At 39.5% G+C, this 20,165-nt stretch overlaps 1 protein-coding gene across 1 annotated transcript in view; it reads right to left on the bottom strand.

Moving 5' to 3' along the window:
- Positions 1–20,165, bottom strand: part of LDLRAD3 (low density lipoprotein receptor class A domain containing 3) — a 78,305-nt gene that overhangs the window by 2,795 nt on the left and 55,345 nt on the right. The window contains exon 4 of the mRNA XM_035902913.1: positions 1,601–1,946. Within this exon, the coding sequence (XP_035758806.1) occupies positions 1,601–1,946 (346 nt within the window). The remainder of the gene's footprint in view (positions 1–1,600; positions 1,947–20,165) is intronic.

The raw sequence follows: 20,165 nt of genomic DNA, 5'->3' as shown, positions 1-20,165 counted from the left end.
CCATTTATGAAAGAAACGCAAACAGTATTTCTTCACTTCTACATGATGGCACCTATCAGGATATCTCAAACAGACCTGCCTGCTTTATTCAGGTCATTCCAAAAAATCCACACCACCACTGGGCACCAAGGTTTCTCGGTCAAGATGCAACATAGCTAATTACATCCTGCTTAACACTCAGCACTCCAATTTTCATGGGTATGCACTTCCAACAAATCTCAGCTTACCCTCAAAGACAGCTGCAAGAGGTAAGAATTTTTCCTGTATAACATTTACACAACCTGAAAAAGTGCTTTAAAAGAAATAAGGTAAGTAGCAAATTTACACTTATAGAAAATGATGTGAACACAAGAAAGCTCTGAGGAAACCTCCATTAAGTGACAGAGATTAATGGCTTACGGTCTACAAATAAATAACAAACTGAATTCTCCACATGACAAATCACTTTTGCTGTCATGATATCACACGCAGAGCAACTGCTAAGAAGGCATAAACAAGATGAGAACTGGATTCAGGGAAACTGTTTTTTGGTTCTGATAGTAAACAAGTAAAGGGACTGAAGCATTTAGCAGATTGAGAACAGGTCCTGTGAGCAATTAGCTCTGAAATTGCTGATGGCTTGTATCAGTCCAGGTGAGAAGTGATTACAATCTGGACAGCTGCTCATTTAGTTGTCTTTACTAATGAAAAGATATCATTATTATGAATGTCAACACTAAGACAAGGGAACTGCTGCCAAATGCAGCAGAGAATGGGAATGTAAATGATTATACTATCATTCTTTGATCCCAGAGTTCATACTAAAAAGTACCGATGGGGTCACAGTGAACAATCTGGATCATTAAAGTTCATGCCATGCCCTTTTTATGTACAGAGGATGTCAGTCTACAAGTTTTGTTTGGAAAGACTTTACAGACAGAGGTTAAAACAAAGGTTAATTATCTACAAATAAAACCAGTGTCATAACTACAAGAATATCATAACCCAAACCACACCCACCCACAAAACTTCAAAGCACCTTCAGCTATTTAAAAGAGAACAGTGCAGGGTCCATTTCAGAGTCCCGTTCTTTTCTTCTCTTGGTAAAGTAGTGCAGAACAGAGGGACTCTACAATTTCTTTATGCAAGAATTGAAGATCTCTTATCTTTATATACTTATCACATATGACCAGGGTCGGTTTCTTTTAAATAGTATGACCTACAGCCTAGCTGGTTTTTGGCAAAACTCCAATTTTCATGTTTTGATTCCGGACTGGCACAGGGTATCACGACTACACAAGCGATGCATTTTTTTGGATTCTCCTGCCATCCTCAAAATCTCTACTAACAACAACGTGTGCTAAGAGAGCATGACTTAAGTTTGCCTTAAATCCCTTTAATACCAGTCACAGTAAAGGGAGACTTGAGGACCATGACTTTTTCATATGCAGGAGGACTTCCAATTTGCCCAAATTTGGCCCTATGCATGTGACAGAATTGCAATGCTGTTCTTCTGTCAAAAGCAGTAATAAGGATAAATTGGGAGCAGAACCACAGATTAGCAGAGCTGCAACCAGTAGCGTGAAACTTTGGTGACTGCAGAATTAGCTCCTCTACATACCTTTGGTCGAGCACAGCCTCTGAATAGGATGGCGGAGAGTCCAGGTCCACTGGCCTGTGGTAGGGCTGGTTGGACATGTACTGGATCCCATTGTTGACGTTGTAGGTGACGCTGCAGTGGTGCGGGTGATCGAGGACCACCAGACGGGACAGGAGGACAGGGTGCTGCAGCCGATGCACTGGCAGGGTCATGAGATTGTTGCGTTTCCGTTGGTGATGCAGGACTAAGGCAAGAAAGGCCACCACGAGTACAAAAATGACAGAGCTACCAATGATAGCATAGGTAATACTAGGGTAGTAAAGTAGCTGATTTTCTGACGTCACGTAATCTTGGCCACTGCCTGCCTCTGCAAGACAAAAGGAAAAGGAAGCCTGAGACTTGTTTCAACCTATGCTGTGTTTTCCGTGAACTTGAAAGCAACTTGATGAAAGCAAGTTTTCCTTTTTTCTTTGCATTGTGGAAAAATAGCTTATTAAAAGCATATGCGTGCAAGTCAGAGATTGGCTGACTATCACTCAGTCCATCCTCACCCGCAGTAAGCGCCAGCAGATAAACTACTAGGGAGAGACAAACTGAGAAAGAGGAAAAGAGACAGCATGGTAGGAAGCATGTGCACTATCACGGGAGTATCTCTCCCATCCCTACCTATCAGTCATAACTTTTTGTTTCCCTGGGGGAGACACCCAGTTCCAAGACATAAGCACGGTCCCCCCGCTGTACCCAGCAAAGCGCACTAGAATCAGAGATGTAAACGGCCTGATCTTTACTTTTAATGATGACTTGCAGTGCTGTCAAAGTTTACATGGAGCTTATAAAAAAGGCAGCAACTACATCCTGTGCTCCACAGATCTAACAGTCCAAACAAAGTACAGGAGAAAATATAGATAACTGCTCAGTAAAGAGTGGTTATTTGGACGTCTGTGATCAGAAGACCTCCTGCTGGAAAAAAATTCAAAAGAAATTCAAGAAAGGGTGTTGGAACAGCAAAAACAGCAATGTAAGCCTGGTAGGTGTGATACTAGTAAGAGATGTGAAAGCCTAAAAGCAAAGAGTGCAGTGAAAGAAGTGAATAGTAAAACAAAAACCAAACCCCCAAACCAACCAAAAAATCAGGTTAGGATAGAACAAGATGAGGAAGAGAAAAACATGAGCTGGGTTGAGGCCATGAAAGATCATCTTCCATTTGAGATGGAAATTGAAGGGAATGGTTGGAAACAGTAACTGAGTGGCAGGGAGCAGAAGCACAACCCTAAACAGCAGTATTAGAGGGATGATGAGAAGAGATGAGAAGACCAGATCAGAAGAGGTACTTCACATAGCACATAGGATATGTTTTATTGCAGGAGGCACTGAGGAATCAGCAAAGTTACCAAGAATTGTAAGAGAAGTTGCAGTTGGATTTATTCAGAGTCATGATACAGGAGACGGAATTCCTGCCAGGCTCTGGGCCCAGAGAATCAAAAAGGTAATGGAATACTGGACAACAAATGGACTTTGGACAAGATCTGAATAGCTCTTGAACTGCATGCAAATCTTATGAGAAAACACAATAAAATGCAACAAAACGCAAAGAAGGAAAGAGGCTCAGAGAAGCAAAATGGCATAAACACACTGATAGGACTCTGCCGCATTTGAGGCCAGTACCAGCACCGCAGAATCCTGCTTCCCCTGACTCCATTTCAGCTCCCTGCTCACAAGTCATGCAGCCTTTGAGCACTGTTTTATTTTTGGGGGGAGAATTTCTATTTCTGTGCAGGCTGTAACTCCTTACACCCTCAAAATACTATTCTGATACAAGACATTCATCTACCTCAAGAAAAACAAAAGGCTGAGTAAAAAACAAACCAAACAAACCCAACCCCTTGACCTCCAAAATGCATACAATTACAAGAGGACTGCCCATCCAAATTCTTCATTTCTTCCTGCAGAAGGCTGGGACAGTAAGTCTTAACATATGATTTTCCTTTCTTTCACCTATCAGCTAAAACCACTTTTTGGTCACTCAGAATTGCAACTGAGCCACTTACAAATTTCTCTAGCAACAAAATAATGAAATATATAGCAACTATGTCTGGCATAAGAGAAGAGCTTTCCTCAAGCACCCATTGTTCTGCATCAAAATGCATTTCTCTGAATATTTGATTTTGGTAGTTCACTTCCATGGTTAAGGACCAAGCCACATTTTCCAGCACCACTAAAAATAACTTAAGCATTAGTTAGGTAAGATAATGCAACATAAAATGGCCAATCCTTTAAACATCCCCATTTTAAATCATAGATATTTTAGTAAGGGATGAGATGGGAAAGAAAGACCGTACCAGAACTAAGGCAACGCGATTATTGGTCCTCCTATGGAATATGAAAACTACCACTCTTAAATAGATTTGTTTTACCAATGATGCCACTACAACCACAGACCAGAGCTTCTCAGGCCAGCTGCAAGGCACGCAGTTTTCTTGATACCTAGTGCCACACCTCAGCGAGGATCCTTACTAAATTTATTTCCCAGTGCAACTGTGCTGGAGAGAAAGCAGAAATCATTGTTACCAGTCAACACCAGATCTCTGGTGCACGCAAAGTCTGCATGAAGAATGTAAATTAAAGCAGAAGGGAGGAAAGGAATTTACATGCATTAGTAATTTTAATTACAGCTCATCACATATTGCTGTGGCTTCTAATACACTCCCTGAATTCACTAGCTGGGAAATTAATTCATGTCACATATCACGGACAAGGGCCAGCTTGGGGAGTATAGTGACAAGCAGATCATTTTTATGCAAACATCAACAAGTTTATTTGCAAGGAATGATCCATGGATGAATACCACTACCTGCAATTCTTCAGTGCAAGGAAGGCAAATATATTATGACATCCCAGTAAAATACCACAGGAGTTTCATTCAACTTGGCTCACTGGTTCCAGCGCATTGCCATAAGACTGGGAACAGGACGCCTTTGCAGACCCAATGAGACCTAGTTAGTTACAATGGGATCATTCTGCAGCAGCACTGTCCCTTCTCTTTATAATCTCCATCTCATTAAAAGGGAAGAGAGAGTAAATTATACATCAATTTCTTTTCAAAACTTTTAAGGTTATCCATCCATTTAGGATAGCGTCTTCTAGGTCCTGCACAAAAAGCCTCCATAAACCCAAACAGATTAATCAGACTGCTGAAGAAAAAAACATTTTGTCAAAAGTTAGATAGGATCTGATGACCAGCTTGAGGACAGTCTGAAACAAAACATCTGTTTTATCTGGTTTTATGATCCTTTTCATACAACAACAACCCACAAACCTTGCAGAGATTTTGGGTAAATTTGCAGTTAACATGCTCTTTTGGAGCTTTAGGATTACTGTGGCTAATAAAACATCATTTGTTTAACAGTAACTCTCCATTCCTTTCCAGGTTTTTAGATCTGTTGCTCATATTCCCATTTAGTTCACCGTATCTCTGAGAACAAGAGCAATCTAAGGGCATGCCTACACAAGGGACTACAGGTCTGTGTAGAGATCTCCAACCCAGAAGTACGGCCCTGAAGGTGCTGTTCTGAATAGTGCTATCTGGTGCAGCCTTTGAACTGGCCAACTCAGCAATATTGCTTTGGGGATCTGAATTAGCATCTCCATCAGTTCAGCTACTTCTAGCCTGTGTCTTTCTAACATGGAGCTGCACTGAGGAGTACAGATACATCCCGTGAAGAGGAAAGAATCTGGTTTATCTGTCAAGTGCTCTTTCTTGTGCCCTGGGCAGTGCTGAGTACTTTGCATGGAGACACTCCCTCTCCCCCATACAAAGAATCCAGCTCCCTAAAGATGCATAGCCTTTATGCCTTTACAGGAACAGACACAGAGCGCATCGTATCTCTGAGACAGAGTTCTGCCAAGGAAGATTCAGTTATCATTGAAACAAAGTCTTCCATCACCCTGACAACCTTATTCTTGCCTTATACATGGGTTTACTGGGCCAAGAAGACACCATCTTAAGGTCCTTCAGCAAAACGCGCCCACAAGCGAAGTCCATTAGTATTTCACTTCTGCTGTGGTGTAGTTTAAACCAAGAAAGACTAACCTGCATCTAACTTCCCTTTTCTAGCAAAGTCAGTAAATCGAAACCTGCAAAAGATGACAGTAACAGTACCTGAGGCTATCAGCACTGCTTGGCTTGCAGCCCTAGAGAGGACACTTCCCATTCAAGGAAAAGAAATGAACTGCCCTTAATGGTCTTCTAAAATAATGCTCCGTCGAGAAAACTGCACTAAAGCACAGCTGAAACAAAAGTAGCAGAACTACGAGACAGTTTTGCATACAAGAGACTTTTACATCAAGTTTTTTTTTTTTTTTTCTTACTATATATCTGATCATGTTGAAATTAATAACTCTTGGTAATTCCTTGGTAACATTCTGGTTTTTTGTAGAGCCAGGTGAGTATACAGAGGTGTGGAAGGGAATAGGTACCCAGCCGAGACTGCCCGATGAATCTCCATCCATTTTGTGCACACTGTCATAGGGAGAAGGCGAAATACAAGAACACCTGAAAAATCTCAGCTGGACACACACGACTACTTTAGAAAGAAAAAGCCACGAGTCTTTAGTTCTGCTCTAGTAACTTCCCGCAAATGTTTACACATCACAGAAGTCATTGAACTGAATTGCTTGATAATTCAGTCATCTTCTCCCAGAAGAAGCAGGTATTATCCAGGCAGGTTTAAAGAGTTCTGTCTCCTCTCCTATTAAATGCAAATTCACAGAAAAGGTGAGTAGGCAAGCTAATTTAGCTTAAATTCACGGAGTATTTATTCTTTTGTGCCTCTTTTTCCCCCCTAAGATTTATGCTTTTTAATCATGCCACATATAAACAGTTTATCAATGCCACTTATGCCTATTAAACCTTATTATCTGGGAAATGCTGAATTCGCAAATTAGAGATTTTTGAAGTGTAAAAAGCTTTGTGAATAATTTAGGAAAAGACTGATAAAGGAAACATAACAGGTTGCGCTCAGAGGGCTATATTATTGACTGTGAACAAATTTGCTGTCTCAAAGTTTTTAAAAAGATCTGAGAGTAACTGCATTAAGTCTGCCAGACACAGGGATGAGGGGCTATTATTTTATCTTTCACAATCCTCTGCTCAAGCCTGGCTTTTCACAGTTCATCAGAGAAAAAGCTTTTGAAATACATAATCTGAGCAGACATCTGTAGCCTTAATGAGCACGAGTCACAGTCCATCTCCAACAAAGATGCTACTGTAACAACACATTTAAATTCCAACTGGTTAAAGAGCAGAGCTGCAGCTTGGAAGGTTAAAGATGACAAAAATCAAATACAGACAGGCACATTATTTACTTTTTGTGCTAGGAGTTCCTACAGCATCCAGCTAAGTCTCCAAAAGCTCTTAAAGGATGAGAAAGGATGAGAAATTTATGTCCCAAAAACAAGTCTTATGTAGATTTTGTGCACCGGACTTTCAGAATATTCTTTATTCTAGTGATGTCCTTTCTAACCCAGTTATTTTTTTTTTTCCTACTGCCCTTCTCCAAGCTACAAACAAGATCTAACCCAGACAGCACAGCACCTTGACTTCATGGAGTTTCATGCTCAGTTACCATTTGTTCCCCTCCCCAAGAAGCTTCGTATTTCCTTAGACACCCAAGACAAGGATTTGTTTTCAAATACATTCAAAGTGTGTTTCTGCCCTGCTTTGGCTTTCTCCGTTTCAGGCACAGAAGAGACGTTTGTTAACAGAAGTGTTACACATACTAAGCAGACCTTCTCTATGGGAATTGGCCAAAGTAATACAGCATGATTGTAAATGTAAATGGGTAAGATTTCTAGGAAAGCAGCAGGATGAAACCCCAAGCTCCTTCTGGGCATGTCAGTGATAGCGTCACATCCAGACCCCACTGATCTGCCCAGATGTCCTGGCTTGAAATGGCACTGGGTTATTCTGTGTTTCACCCTCTGCTAATCATAAGTGTCCCTAATACCCACAGACTAGAACCACAGCAGCCAGCCCAGCCCTCGAGCTAGGAATTTGGAGCAGAGGGTGGCTGTATTTCCAGCTCTTGAAGTTGCCTATCAGGTAATTTTCTTCACCTCCGTCTGGCTCCTTGTACTGCTATCCCTACCTGAAAACTAGATAATGATGTTCTCTCAGGACATGCTCCCAAGCTCTTCTGTACTGACAAGAATTATATTTCCCTCAAAAACGTGTTTCAAATATTAATCAGAAGTCTAAATACCACTGGGTGCTCTGTCTTTGCCTATTCTTTCAGGTGACTGAAGAGACATTCATGGCCTTGCCTGCATAAACAAAGTAGGACATCTTAACATGGAGAACTTGTTATCCATCCATCCATATAATTTTTAAAAATCATTATTGGTGTTTGTGTAGCACCTTCGGAGCTCTAGCAATGAAACAGGATTTCTCTGTGTAATGTACTGTACAGGTTCTGAGCAAGACAATGGCCATTTTTCCAAAGAATTTAAAACTAAGCGTAAGACTTGGAACTATGTATAGTTACAACTCTATACAACTAGTCACCAACACACAGGTAAACCTCAAGACAGTATGAGTCAAGAGAATTAGCAGCAATCTCAGCACGTCTCATACAGTGCATCAGAACGAGCGCGTTACCTGTGCCTTCCTCCACAGGCTCAAACCCCTCAGCTTGACCATGAGTTACAAGAGCAGCGCTTTCAAGTCTTTGCAGCTGCTGAAAGAGCAGCTGAGTCATCAGACTGAAGATCAAGAGCCTCACCTCTCACATGCCCTCCTTTTTATCTTCTGCAGGCTAGGATAATTATTGCATGCACTTCACACATCGCAGTTTAAACGTTTAAAAAAAGAAGAAATAAGGAAAGCAGCAAACTGAGCAAATAAGTAGAGAACTAAGAAATACTTAGCAGTAGCCATGGCAACTAAAGTTCTAAAATTAACTTGGCAGCAATGTAAAAACCTGCAAAACCAAAATCTGCCATCAAGCATGGAAACAAAAGGTCCAAGCCTGGCAGCTGGACGGAAGCCAGGGAGGAAATTAAATGCAATTCAGGATCACTCCAGCATCGATCTACACAGCACTTCCTGGACACGTGATAGCCCAAAAGGCTAGTGGTATAATTTGATTAATTCACAGCCAGTACAGAAACTATGCCCAAAAGCAGGGGCAGAACATAAAAAGGATGACTTTCTCCTAATACAGTCCTCTTCGCTAAATAGAGGGGTTCAGTTACTTCTGTTTGTCTCCTCTTTCTTCTTTGAAAATGGAGGGTGTCACCATCAAGGAGACTGCCAAGAAGTTAGTTACTATACAGTTCTCAGAACATTTTATGACAGGAAGATGCCTCTCAGCAAGAGCCTGATGCACTGAAAGCTAAAGGGGCCTCCACTAGTGTCACCCTCCTCCCAGACACCGAATTAAACCTGTTCTGCAGAATTAAAATCTCAAATAGCAGCACCACTAAAAGGCTCTTTGGTGTACCAAGCTGATAAAATAAAGCAAGAACGTGCTTCAAAGAAAGAAAAACTGTATTGTCTTCTCAGCATAAACGTGCTCTTGGTGCTCTTGCCAAGACCTATGGCACCTAGCAGCATCCCAGGCTCTAGCCCCACTGCAAGAACTGTGCCTACATTGGAGGTAACAGCCTCTGATCTTGTACCACAGCCTGCTCCTTTCCCCCAACGTCCCCAGAAATAGTCCAGTCTTGCCTTGTTCAAGTCAAACAGTATTCCCCAACTGCAGGAAGAGTCCAGATTTTGGGTCTCTGGTTGCTGTGTAAGCCACTGTGTACAATTAATGAGCAGTATTGTAGCGTCTTGAAAATGAAAACAAAAGAATGTTTTAATGGAAAACTTAACAGAACTGTGAAATCCAACCAGCAAGACCCATGCAGACTCACAGTTAAGTCTCCAACATCAGCTGCACCTTCACTTCTTTAACTAATATCATAACAAGTATATTTTCTACCAAATACCCTTGGGAAAGCTGGCAAATTTATGTGTACCATCCTGTCTGCTGCTAAGGTTAATTGGAGTAACAGAGCTCTGAGGTAGGTAAGAGCCTGGACATCATATCAGTCCCTGCTCCCTGCCAGCACAGAAGCATGCTCTACCTTGATTAATTTGGAAAGGTCTTAAGCGGTTTCAAGTCAAAAGTATGAAGGAAAATAGATTTATCAAAGGCCATGGGTGGCTTTGCCTTTCCTACTCCACTCTGACCCTAAGAGTTTAGAATCCAAGTTTCCATGACATGGTCCACTAACATTCCTCGGAATCATTTCAATATCTAGGAGAAAAAAAAAAGAGGGGAAAAAAAGAACTCAAAACAAAAGTAAATTAATTAAAATAAAAATCAATGGATGAAATGCTTGTGGTTTTATCATCTGTCAACCCTGAAACTAAAATCACACCACGTTGCAAAACTGTTACCAATTTATCTTGGGTGATCTACATGCCTGCAAAAATGCATGTTATTTCAATAGAATGTCTGGAAAAAAACAAGTAAGAAGAAACACATACTGTTCAGCTAGAACGCGCCCATTAACTTTTTCCTAGATGCCGCATTAGTGGTACGGGCAGCTGGTGCATAAGAAGGATAATAAGGCTTGACGAGATGCGGCACAGGGTTTACAGAGCCTGCAGAGTCAGCTATGCTTGGCAAAAAATACTACTTAAGTGTGATTTAGATATACTGTAAAGTAAGTATTTAATCAGCTTTTAAACTTAGTCTAATCATTCAAGGACTGTTTTTTAATGGCTCTGCTTTTTCAAAAAGTGTTAGCCCAAAGTCCGTGCCCTGCCTTATATATTACTGTTATCAATCCTATATTTTTCTACAATTGGGAAGAGGAAGAGATGTTGGCAGATACACGGTCCTTAAACTTCACTTGTTTGAGATAGTGTCCTAACGATTTAGAAATCATTAGCAGGTTGTGATCTTGAGTAAAAAAAAAGAATCAAACCAGAAAGCAGAGACAGACAAGACCCACTAGGTCACCTAATCCTTTTCCTAGGGTCACATTTCACGTCATTCATTCATATCTACCCAATGTCCTTTCACTGACTGCCTCTAGGATGCAAGAGAGGAAACGGGCAGCAAATCCATCCTAGCAAGAGCCCTGAAGGCTGCCCTGTCTGCCTCTAGGCAGCAAAAGGAAACTGGAGAGGAAAGCAAGACCACAACGACTGAGTGGATTTGCGTAGATGCGCTATTCAAACCAAGACGGAGCTCAGTGCTAGGTTCCACCAGAGATAGCACCTGCGTGAAATTACATCATGAGATGCTTCGCTTCTTAAAGTTATCCTGACTTTGCATTACAGTGGTTTGACGTGCAAACTGATGTTACCAACATCTCCTTCCAGCTACAAGCTCTGTAAACTCAGTGTAAACAGCAAGAAAATCTTGCTGAACAGTGGCCTCAGTAGCTTCACTATGTTCATGTTACACCTTCAGGGAGGTCTTAAACATCATGGTTGCAAATCAAACTCTAAATCTTTCCTTCAATATTATCAAAAAAAAAAAAAAAAAAAGAAATAAAGCAAAAAACACAACCGCAAAGATGACAACAATTGGTTGTGAAAGTAGCTACTAGAGAGAGAAGCAAGTGAAGCAAACAATAAAAAAAAGGCAAAAGCTGCATTTGAAAGCTAGTGTACACAAACGGGACACCAGCAAGCATCTGGAAGGCATTAACACCAGGAAGAAGATAAACTTGTGCTTTTCATCCTCTGCTAAAAATCTCACTTAATCGGAAAATATGACACTGAAAACAGGGAGTGGGAAGGAAGCATTAAAAGGCTGTAGCTGCCTGCTGTTCATTACAGAATGGAAAGCTTTTCCAGGGGGCCCAAAGGCTCTGCTCTCAATCCGATACTATCCAATAACTACCTGAATGACAAAGTAGACAGAATACGATTGTGCAGCTCGCTATTAGGCCACGCAAGCACCCTCCTAGGAATGATTAAAATTCAAAATGATCAGAAAATAGCAGAGATGGTCAGGATCACATGTAGTCAGGTGTCAGGAGAGAACAGGGTGTCAACTGGCAGTAAAAAATGCAGCCCCAGCAAGGTGTCTGCTGGTGTATTTATCCAGATCAGGACATCACACTTTAGAAAACAGCAAAGATGAATCAGAACTTGGTGGAGAACAATGCGAATTATCAGATGTCTGTAAAACACCAACTACCAAGAAAGGCTGTAAGAATCAGGGTTGTTTAGGCTGAAGAAAGCATTGCAAGGAAGCTTTTAATGTTTTTAAATACAGAACTTTGAAATTAAAGAGAACCAAAACAATGCCTGCTCCAACTAACAATATCAACTCAGTGCTTTCCAAAGCTGCAGGGAAGTGTCCCAAATAACTAACATGAGAGATGACAGCTTTATTTTATACACCTAACTGATGAGAGCTGCTACCTTTGCTTGTTTGAACATTAGTCCATGCCTCCATGCCTTTAGATTTCCAGTTACCCTGGCCACTCTCATGGTTTTGTCTATCATCCCTTTAGGTCCTCAGGAGAGTTTCCCAAAGCGTCTCTGCAGAATATCAAAAATCCTACTAATTTTAAGTAACTACAAGCCAGGTTGAATCTGAACCACTTACTCCCAAAGGCAAAGCACCAACTTACTACCAACCTCCTGAGCCACGTGTGTAGCTCTGGTGTCAGACACAAGGACAGCGATGCACTGGAATAGATCCCCTCAGGCAAACAATGGTCTAGGTGCCTCTTTGCAGGTACCCCGAGACCTCTGATAGTCCTGAATGTATATGCTGGCCTATAGTAAAAAACCCAAACAAACCAAAACCACAAAGCCAAAACCTCCACCCCCTGCCAATCAAATAACTCAAAACACCCTATTAAAACCCAAATCTGGGTTATTTCTCCAAGTGAGCTATCACACCTGTATTAGTTTCACCAAGCCTGTCTTCAGCTAAACAGAAAAAAAGACCAAACCCAATCTCTAACAACAAGGATGGATCTCCTTCTTTAAAGAATTTTATCTCACTTGTTGCATGATCCCATCCTACTGCCAAGTTCACTAGGAGTTCATACTTCATCGACAAATCCATAAATTCTACAAGCTTAGAAGCTAACCATACATTCATAAAGGAAGGAGCAGCTCATCTCCTCCTTTAATGTGTAAAGGAATCTTGGATAGCTTTCCTCTGTGGATAGACTCAGCATAAAATTTCAGACAGTAAATTGAGATATTATAGTACCTGGGACTTTATCCAGAACCTTCATTGCTCTTTTTGAAATACGCGTTATAAAAATTTTGGTCTCACTTCAGCAAGTTTTCATACAAATAAATTAAGCAAGAAAATGTCTTTAATTACAGAATGAAGAAAATTGCTCTACTTGACGAAAGGTTGTTTATTCAGCACTGACAAACAAATAAAGCATCAAACACAACCACAAAGATGACAACAATTGGTTGTGAAAGTAGCTACTGCATAGCCCTGTTTGGCTTTCCTGATCACAAGAGACAGGCTATTTCACGCCAGAAAAAGAGAGAGTTTCCACAGAGATTGTAGAAACATTTATTTTCCCTTTGACCCCAGCTGACTGAACTAGTCATACTGAATTGTGCAATTCTTGATATGAAAAGCATGTGTACAATGCAAGAAAGAAAAATGTATTTTAAAATTTATATTAAGAGGCAAGAATCATAATTATTAATCACTATGTCAAGATAATTACTCTATGCAAGGACAAATGAAGATATTTTTGGTAGCATACTTATAGTTCACATTCTGGAAAGACTGAAGACAAATAATAATGATTAGTACAGCTAAGCATAGTTTAAAAGGCACTGAATTAGCTAATGTGTCACATGAAAACGAACCTTTTTTGACAGAATCTTGGTCTAATGCATAGCAGTGGTAAAGAAGGTTAATAGAAAACTGGCTTATCACAAGCAAAGAATATTAAACATATTGTTGCATGATTCTACAAAACCCCAATGAAACCACATTTGAAAGCCAGCATCCTATTTTGGCCAGCTTATTTGAAGACAGACAGAATTAGGTTGGTGAGAGTACAGCATGAGAAACAAAGATGATGAATGGGGAAACAGGGCTTAAATACCAAGAGAGAAAAAAGTAGGATTTATTTAGCCTTGAGAAAAGATGATTAGGAGGAGACATGATTGAAGGATTTATAATAGCCATGGGTTATAAAAATTAAGCTCTGACTCATTTTTAGATTGTTGGGCAGACCAGAACTAAAGGCAACAAGGCTAAAAAGGAACAGATGCAGGACAAATTTAATGATACACTTCAGAGAATGAAGAGCAAATAGGTGAAATGATGTTTCGTGACTATATTTAAACAAAAGCTGAGTGACCATATAGAATATGTGCTGAGCAATAACAACCACATCATGTGGGAAAAAATGCTAGGGAGCATCTTTTGTAACAGCTGAGACATGTTTCCATACACTCACGTATGAGCATCTGCAGCATGCACTGGAATAGATCCCCTCAGGCAAACAATGGTCTAGGTGCCTCTTTGCAGGTACCCCGAGACCTCTGATAGTCCTGAATGTATATGCTGGCCTATAGTAAAAAACCCAAACAAACCAAAACCACAAAGCCAAAACCTCCACCCCCTGCCAATCAAATAACTCAAAACACCCTATTAAAACCCAAATCTGGGTTATTTCTCCAAGTGAGCTATCACACCTGTATTAGTTTCACCAAGCCTGTCTTCAGCTAAACAGAAAAAAAGACCAAACCCAATCTCTAACAACAAGGATGGATCTCCTTCTTTAAAGAATTTTATCTCACTTGTTGCATGATCCCATCCTACTGCCAAGTTCACTAGGAGTTCATACTTCATCGACAAATCCATAAATTCTACAAGCTTAGAAGCTAACCATACATTCATAAAGGAAGGAGCAGCTCATCTCCTCCTTTAATGTGTAAAGGAATCTTGGATAGCTTTCCTCTGTGGATAGACTCAGCATAAAATTTCAGACAGTAAATTGAGATATTATAGTACCTGGGACTTTATCCAGAACCTTCATTGCTCTTTTTGAAATACGCGTTATAAAAATTTTGGTCTCACTTCAGCAAGTTTTCATACAAATAAATTAAGCAAGAAAATGTCTTTAATTACAGAATGAAGAAAATTGCTCTACTTGACGAAAGGTTGTTTATTCAGCACTGACAAACGCAACCTAATGAATGTGAGAATGCCAGATTTTATTCTTGCTGAAGATGTAGTCTTGCTTTTTGTTTCCACAGAGATTGTAGAAACATTTATTTTCCCTTTGACCCCAGCTGACTGAACTAGTCATACTGAATTGTGCAATTCTTGATATGAAAAGCATGTGTACAATGCAAGAAAGAAAAATGTATTTTAAAATTTATATTAAGAGGCAAGAATCATAATTATTAATCACTATGTCAAGATAATTACTCTATGCAAGGACAAATGAAGATATTTTTGGTAGCATACTTATAGTTCACATTCTGGAAAGACTGAAGACAAATAATAATGATTAGTACAGCTAAGCATAGTTTAAAAGGCACTGAATTAGCTAATGTGTCACATGAAAACGAACCTTTTTTGACAGAATCTTGGTCTAATGCATAGCAGTGGTAAAGAAGGTTAATAGAAAACTGGCTTATCACAAGCAAAGAATATTAAACATATTGTTGCATGATTCTACAAAACCCCAATGAAACCACATTTGAAAGCCAGCATCCTATTTTGGCCAGCTTATTTGAAGACAGACAGAATTAGGTTGGTGAGAGTACAGCATGAGAAACAAAGATGATGAATGGGGAAACAGGGCTTAAATACCAAGAGAGAAAAAAGTAGGATTTATTTAGCCTTGAGAAAAGATGATTAGGAGGAGACATGATTGAAGGATTTATAATAGCCATGGGTTATAAAAATTAAGCTCTGACTCATTTTTAGATTGTTGGGCAGACCAGAACTAAAGGCAACAAGGCTAAAAAGGAACAGATGCAGGACAAATTTAATGATACACTTCAGAGAATGAAGAGCAAATAGGTGAAATGATGTTTCGTGACTATATTTAAACAAAAGCTGAGTGACCATATAGAATATGTGCTGAGCAATAACAACCACATCATGTGGGAAAAAATGCTAGGGAGCATCTTTTGTAACAGCTGAGACATGTTTCCATACACTCACGTATGAGCATCTGCAGCAATTTTAAAAATCATTCTTAAAGCAAAAAAGGTTAAGAGTTTACCTAATTTCAAACAGGAAGAAACAAAAACATTTGCTACTACTCCTACATATATACATGCTACAGATGCAAATAACTAACTATACTATTTCTTTTATACTACTCTTCCTTCAAGTATTAACAGACAAATCACAGGAATGCTACAGTAATCCAGCAAGATAGGTAAACAAATGCCCTACCTAAAAAACAAGGCTTAAATTAATAAAACTTCTCACCTAAAGTTGCAGAGCTAAAAATTGTCAGCCAGGATCAGAAACAAGAGTTCTCCCCTTCCATCAGCCATACCCTTCCATCAGCTCTCCACACACACACTTTAATGGATTATTTACTTTTTCTTTGCTATCATAAAGGAGGTAGCTTTATTGCTTTACTCTTAAGGTGCGCTTTATCCTTGAGCAACTCAGTACTGTTCTCCGCAGCACTCTGATATTTTAACAAGACATCTACAGCATCCATACATTCAAGACAGGGATTGATTTAGCATGCCTACATATCAGCTTAAAAACTTGACTAAACACAAATTAGGAAAGAAAATTGAAAAAGAACAAAATCACACTGGACTCTAGGCTAAGTGGAACACACCAAACATCTAGAAAATATTGAATAAACACACAAATCACACTCGCTCCTCACAACTCCTTGCTCCCTTTACAAACCATTTTTCTTTAATTTTTCAGCTAACTTCTGCTTCTATAGATAAGGACCCCATAAAAAAAGTCCTCGGGAAGTGAAGAGCCTGACTCTGATCTTAACATCGCTGTGTACAGCACTGTTCCCTTGTGCTACTGAAGATCAGGATATTCCTCTGCCTCACACTCACCTGCGCAACTCTACTTCTTTCTCTTTGAACATTTTAAATGCACAAACAATAAAAGGTGCAATTTGCTTTCATCAGGCTTTTCACAGAACTTTCAAGAGCTGGAAAATTGGAACATAATGGTTACCTACAACTCATGAAGTGACAGATGACCTAGGAGACCTCTACATAGGAAAAATAGATCCTAAAAAGTCATTTTCACACTCTAGGGTGTAACTACCCTGCCTCAGGAGTTTCACAACAGTTTTGAAGGGATTAAAACAAAGAACAGCCTCCATAACTAAGCCAGCTAAAAGTTTAATTAAATACAATTGCTTGCTGTGCTTCCCCTTCCCCAAACAGCCTCATGTATATTCATCATTGTAATTACAGCAGTAAAAAACTCCACAACTAATTACGCCATGCTTCTCATCTTCTATATGCCTAGAATTTTTTACATAATTACTACTGAAATTAATTGCAAGTTAGTTAATTTTGCACTTTGTCCTTTCAAGCTTAATTGAAAATTAAAATTTTTCAAACCAAGTCATTCTTGTAAGCACTATGCTTTTACCCCAGATGGTGCCATACACCAAAATGTTCTTTTAATTGCTTTTAGTAATGTAGCACAGAGTACTAGTAATGTAGCATAGAGGAGTACTGTAAATTCTATAATTTAAAATAAGAGTTTCCCTAATACATATTTACTATATGCTTGTTAGTTGTACACCCATCAAAGAATATTCAACCTGCCCGCTGCCACTTGGCATCTTAGGCAGCGCATTAGCATGTCATCCCCCGAGACACAGGCTACTCCATCAGTGCCACAGTTAGCTTAGATCAAGCTCAAACCTGGAATTTTCTTTGACTCTGGTTCAAACATTGTGCCTAGTATTTCAAGAGTGACTAATGATTTGGGATGTCCAGTTCTACAATGGATTTTTGAAAAAAGTAACAAACACTTTTTCCCTTGAGAGGTGGGGGAAGAGGAAGAATCAAATAGAAAACCAAATTTTGACTTGGCCTGGAAAAATAATTGCCTGAAAAATTTTGATTTAGCCCAGAAAAATAATTGCCCAGGAGTACATGCTGTGCATGGCAAACTTTTAAATCAACAGGTCAAAGTTTTTCAAAGCTATAAGTAAGCATTTAACAGGGTCTCCTCATTTGCTAGGGTAGTCCAGTTATACGCATGGTGTTTTATTCAGTTGGGATATGCCTTTTATGAAGGACGCTGTACAATGTAAAATCTTGCTGTCTACTAAAAAGCATCTAAATTCCATGCTGTGACAGCAGATGCAAGATGCAGCAGCACTGGATGGAGGCCCCAGCAATTTCCAAAATGCAAGTGGTGCTCGAACAGGATCAGTAACATGTCTCAGCAAACCAGAGGACATTTCAGAGGCCCACGCCACATAGTCCCATGAAAATCAATCAACTATTACAGTTATTTTCATTTAAACCCATGTCCTTAGTACCTCATAATGGCAATATTAGCTTTTTGGCCCATTAAAATAATTCCTTACTGTTTAAACCAAACCAACAACATCAATTTATCTGCATTCAAACACCTTTTCTAGCTTAACTCCAAAGCTTCAATCTTGCTGGGTTGAGTCAAATTAAGTTTTTTCATCTGTCAAGAAATCTAGCAAATGTCAAATCAGGTAGTAGATTTTCAGAAGGACAACAGAAGTTTGCAAACAGAGCACTTGTTCCTCACTCCTCCATAGTCTTCATAAGCCACTTACCTAACTCAATGTGTAAATTTTCTCGTCTAATCTTTCAAGGCTTCACTACAAGAACCAGAGAGAGTGAGCTGCAGCAATGTAAGGCAGACAGTTTATAAACTGACTCCTTCAGAAAGCAAGTTCTTCTCAAAAGTGTGGCTTTTATTTAGCAACCACCCCATGAGCAAGACATCACTACATAAAGGGAATAAACCAAGTTTATCAATTATGCAGTTCTGCAAAAATTCCTGTTGCCCCAACAGGGCAAAAGATCTGTCCACAATAAATTTGTCATGAAGATCTACAGCGCAGGCTATCCTGCCAGGTACGGAATCATTACCACTAACTTGTCTTCCAGTTATCTAGAGTGAAGACTGGTGTCCTCAAAAAGCAAAAGGCTGAAGAGGAACACCTCAGATGTGGTACAACATCAATAAATGAGAGCTTCCAGAAGACTGGTAAGAGCAACTACATCTGGACCATGTCCAGAATGTTTCAAAATCTTGTTGCAACAAAAATCAGATCCCAGACACTTAATCCCATCACCTGTGTTGGAAACTGCTTATTGGAGCACGTGACAGTAGTGCTAAAGGCTTGAGCAAATCAAAGCTGTACAACAGGCACAGGGTTAAAGCTGTCTTCGACCACATCTACAGCAAGAGACAGAAAGGGACTTTCACCAAGTCTGTAGGAGGTGTACACCATAGTCACCAGAGCAGCTATTATAAGGAAGGTGGAAACTTAATAGGCAAGAGGAGTTCCTCATTTCAACTCCTGAGTGAAGAGCCAATAGTAAGTAACCAGGGTGGATGGGGAGTAATTAAAAAGGTAATTAAAAAGAAAAAGCACAAGAATGCCAAAAAAGCACTTTCAGTAAGTGTCAAAAAGACCTATGATTAGTGATCTCTTACCAGTTTACTGAATACAGTATTTGTTCTGTCCCAGTAGTCTAAGAGCTGTTGAACCAGTGAGCCACATGTGTATTACAAACTAGGAGGTTCTGAACAAATTAAACTGGTACACCATCAAAAAGCAATGATTTCTGTTTTACAGATAATTTGCAATTCAATGGGGAAAAATCCCTACTTGTTTACCATGTCCAATTTAGAAAGTGAAGCAAAACATAAAGTCAGTTGCATACTTTCATAGACTGACTATAGTTAAGTATTTCTAATCACACCAAATTACAAAGCTCTTTGTAAACAAGCCTAAAATTTTCTTAAGCAAAGAAAAATTTTTCTTCATTCTGCTAACGGCTAGCAGATACATACACAAAAATACAATGAATGGTTTGGTGTGAAATTCTTCAAGTTTTCATGTACTCTGCATCTTTCATCTAATGGAATTCTTCAATGCTTTTATTTGAAACTTGGAAAATAGCTTCTAGGAAGATTCCAGGCTAGCGGATATTTCCCAAGGTTTTCTCCATGCATACCTACATACTATACTAAGAAACTTTTTTCAAACCTAAAAAGAAGAAAAAAAAATGAAAAGCAATCACATTATGACAGTCTTGCAAATGTAGATTGTCATTTATCTCAGCTACCCCACCATAACACTTCTGCTTTAATTAAATATCAAATTGGTCAAGTAGGCATGCAGATTTAATTACTGTTGCTGTTTAAAATGAGCTCGTTTCCCCTTGAAACCAGTGAAGGTTAGCAGGATGACCTCAGTCTAATGGATAATCCTCAGTCTGGCAAGACGTTTGACACAGGAATTTGTCCCTTATGGCACAGTTTAAATACCATTCTCAATAATACAATGCTCACAAAGTAGTACAGGTTTAAGAAGTTTAATCCAAACATAGCTGAGGTCTATG

The sequence above is a fragment of the Egretta garzetta genome, unplaced genomic scaffold, assembly GCF_000687185.1.
Source record: "Egretta garzetta isolate BGI_Z169 unplaced genomic scaffold, ASM68718v1 scaffold329, whole genome shotgun sequence".
Classification (NCBI taxonomy): Eukaryota; Metazoa; Chordata; class Aves; order Pelecaniformes; family Ardeidae; genus Egretta; species Egretta garzetta.
This window is presented reverse-complemented; position numbering and strand designations above follow the sequence as displayed.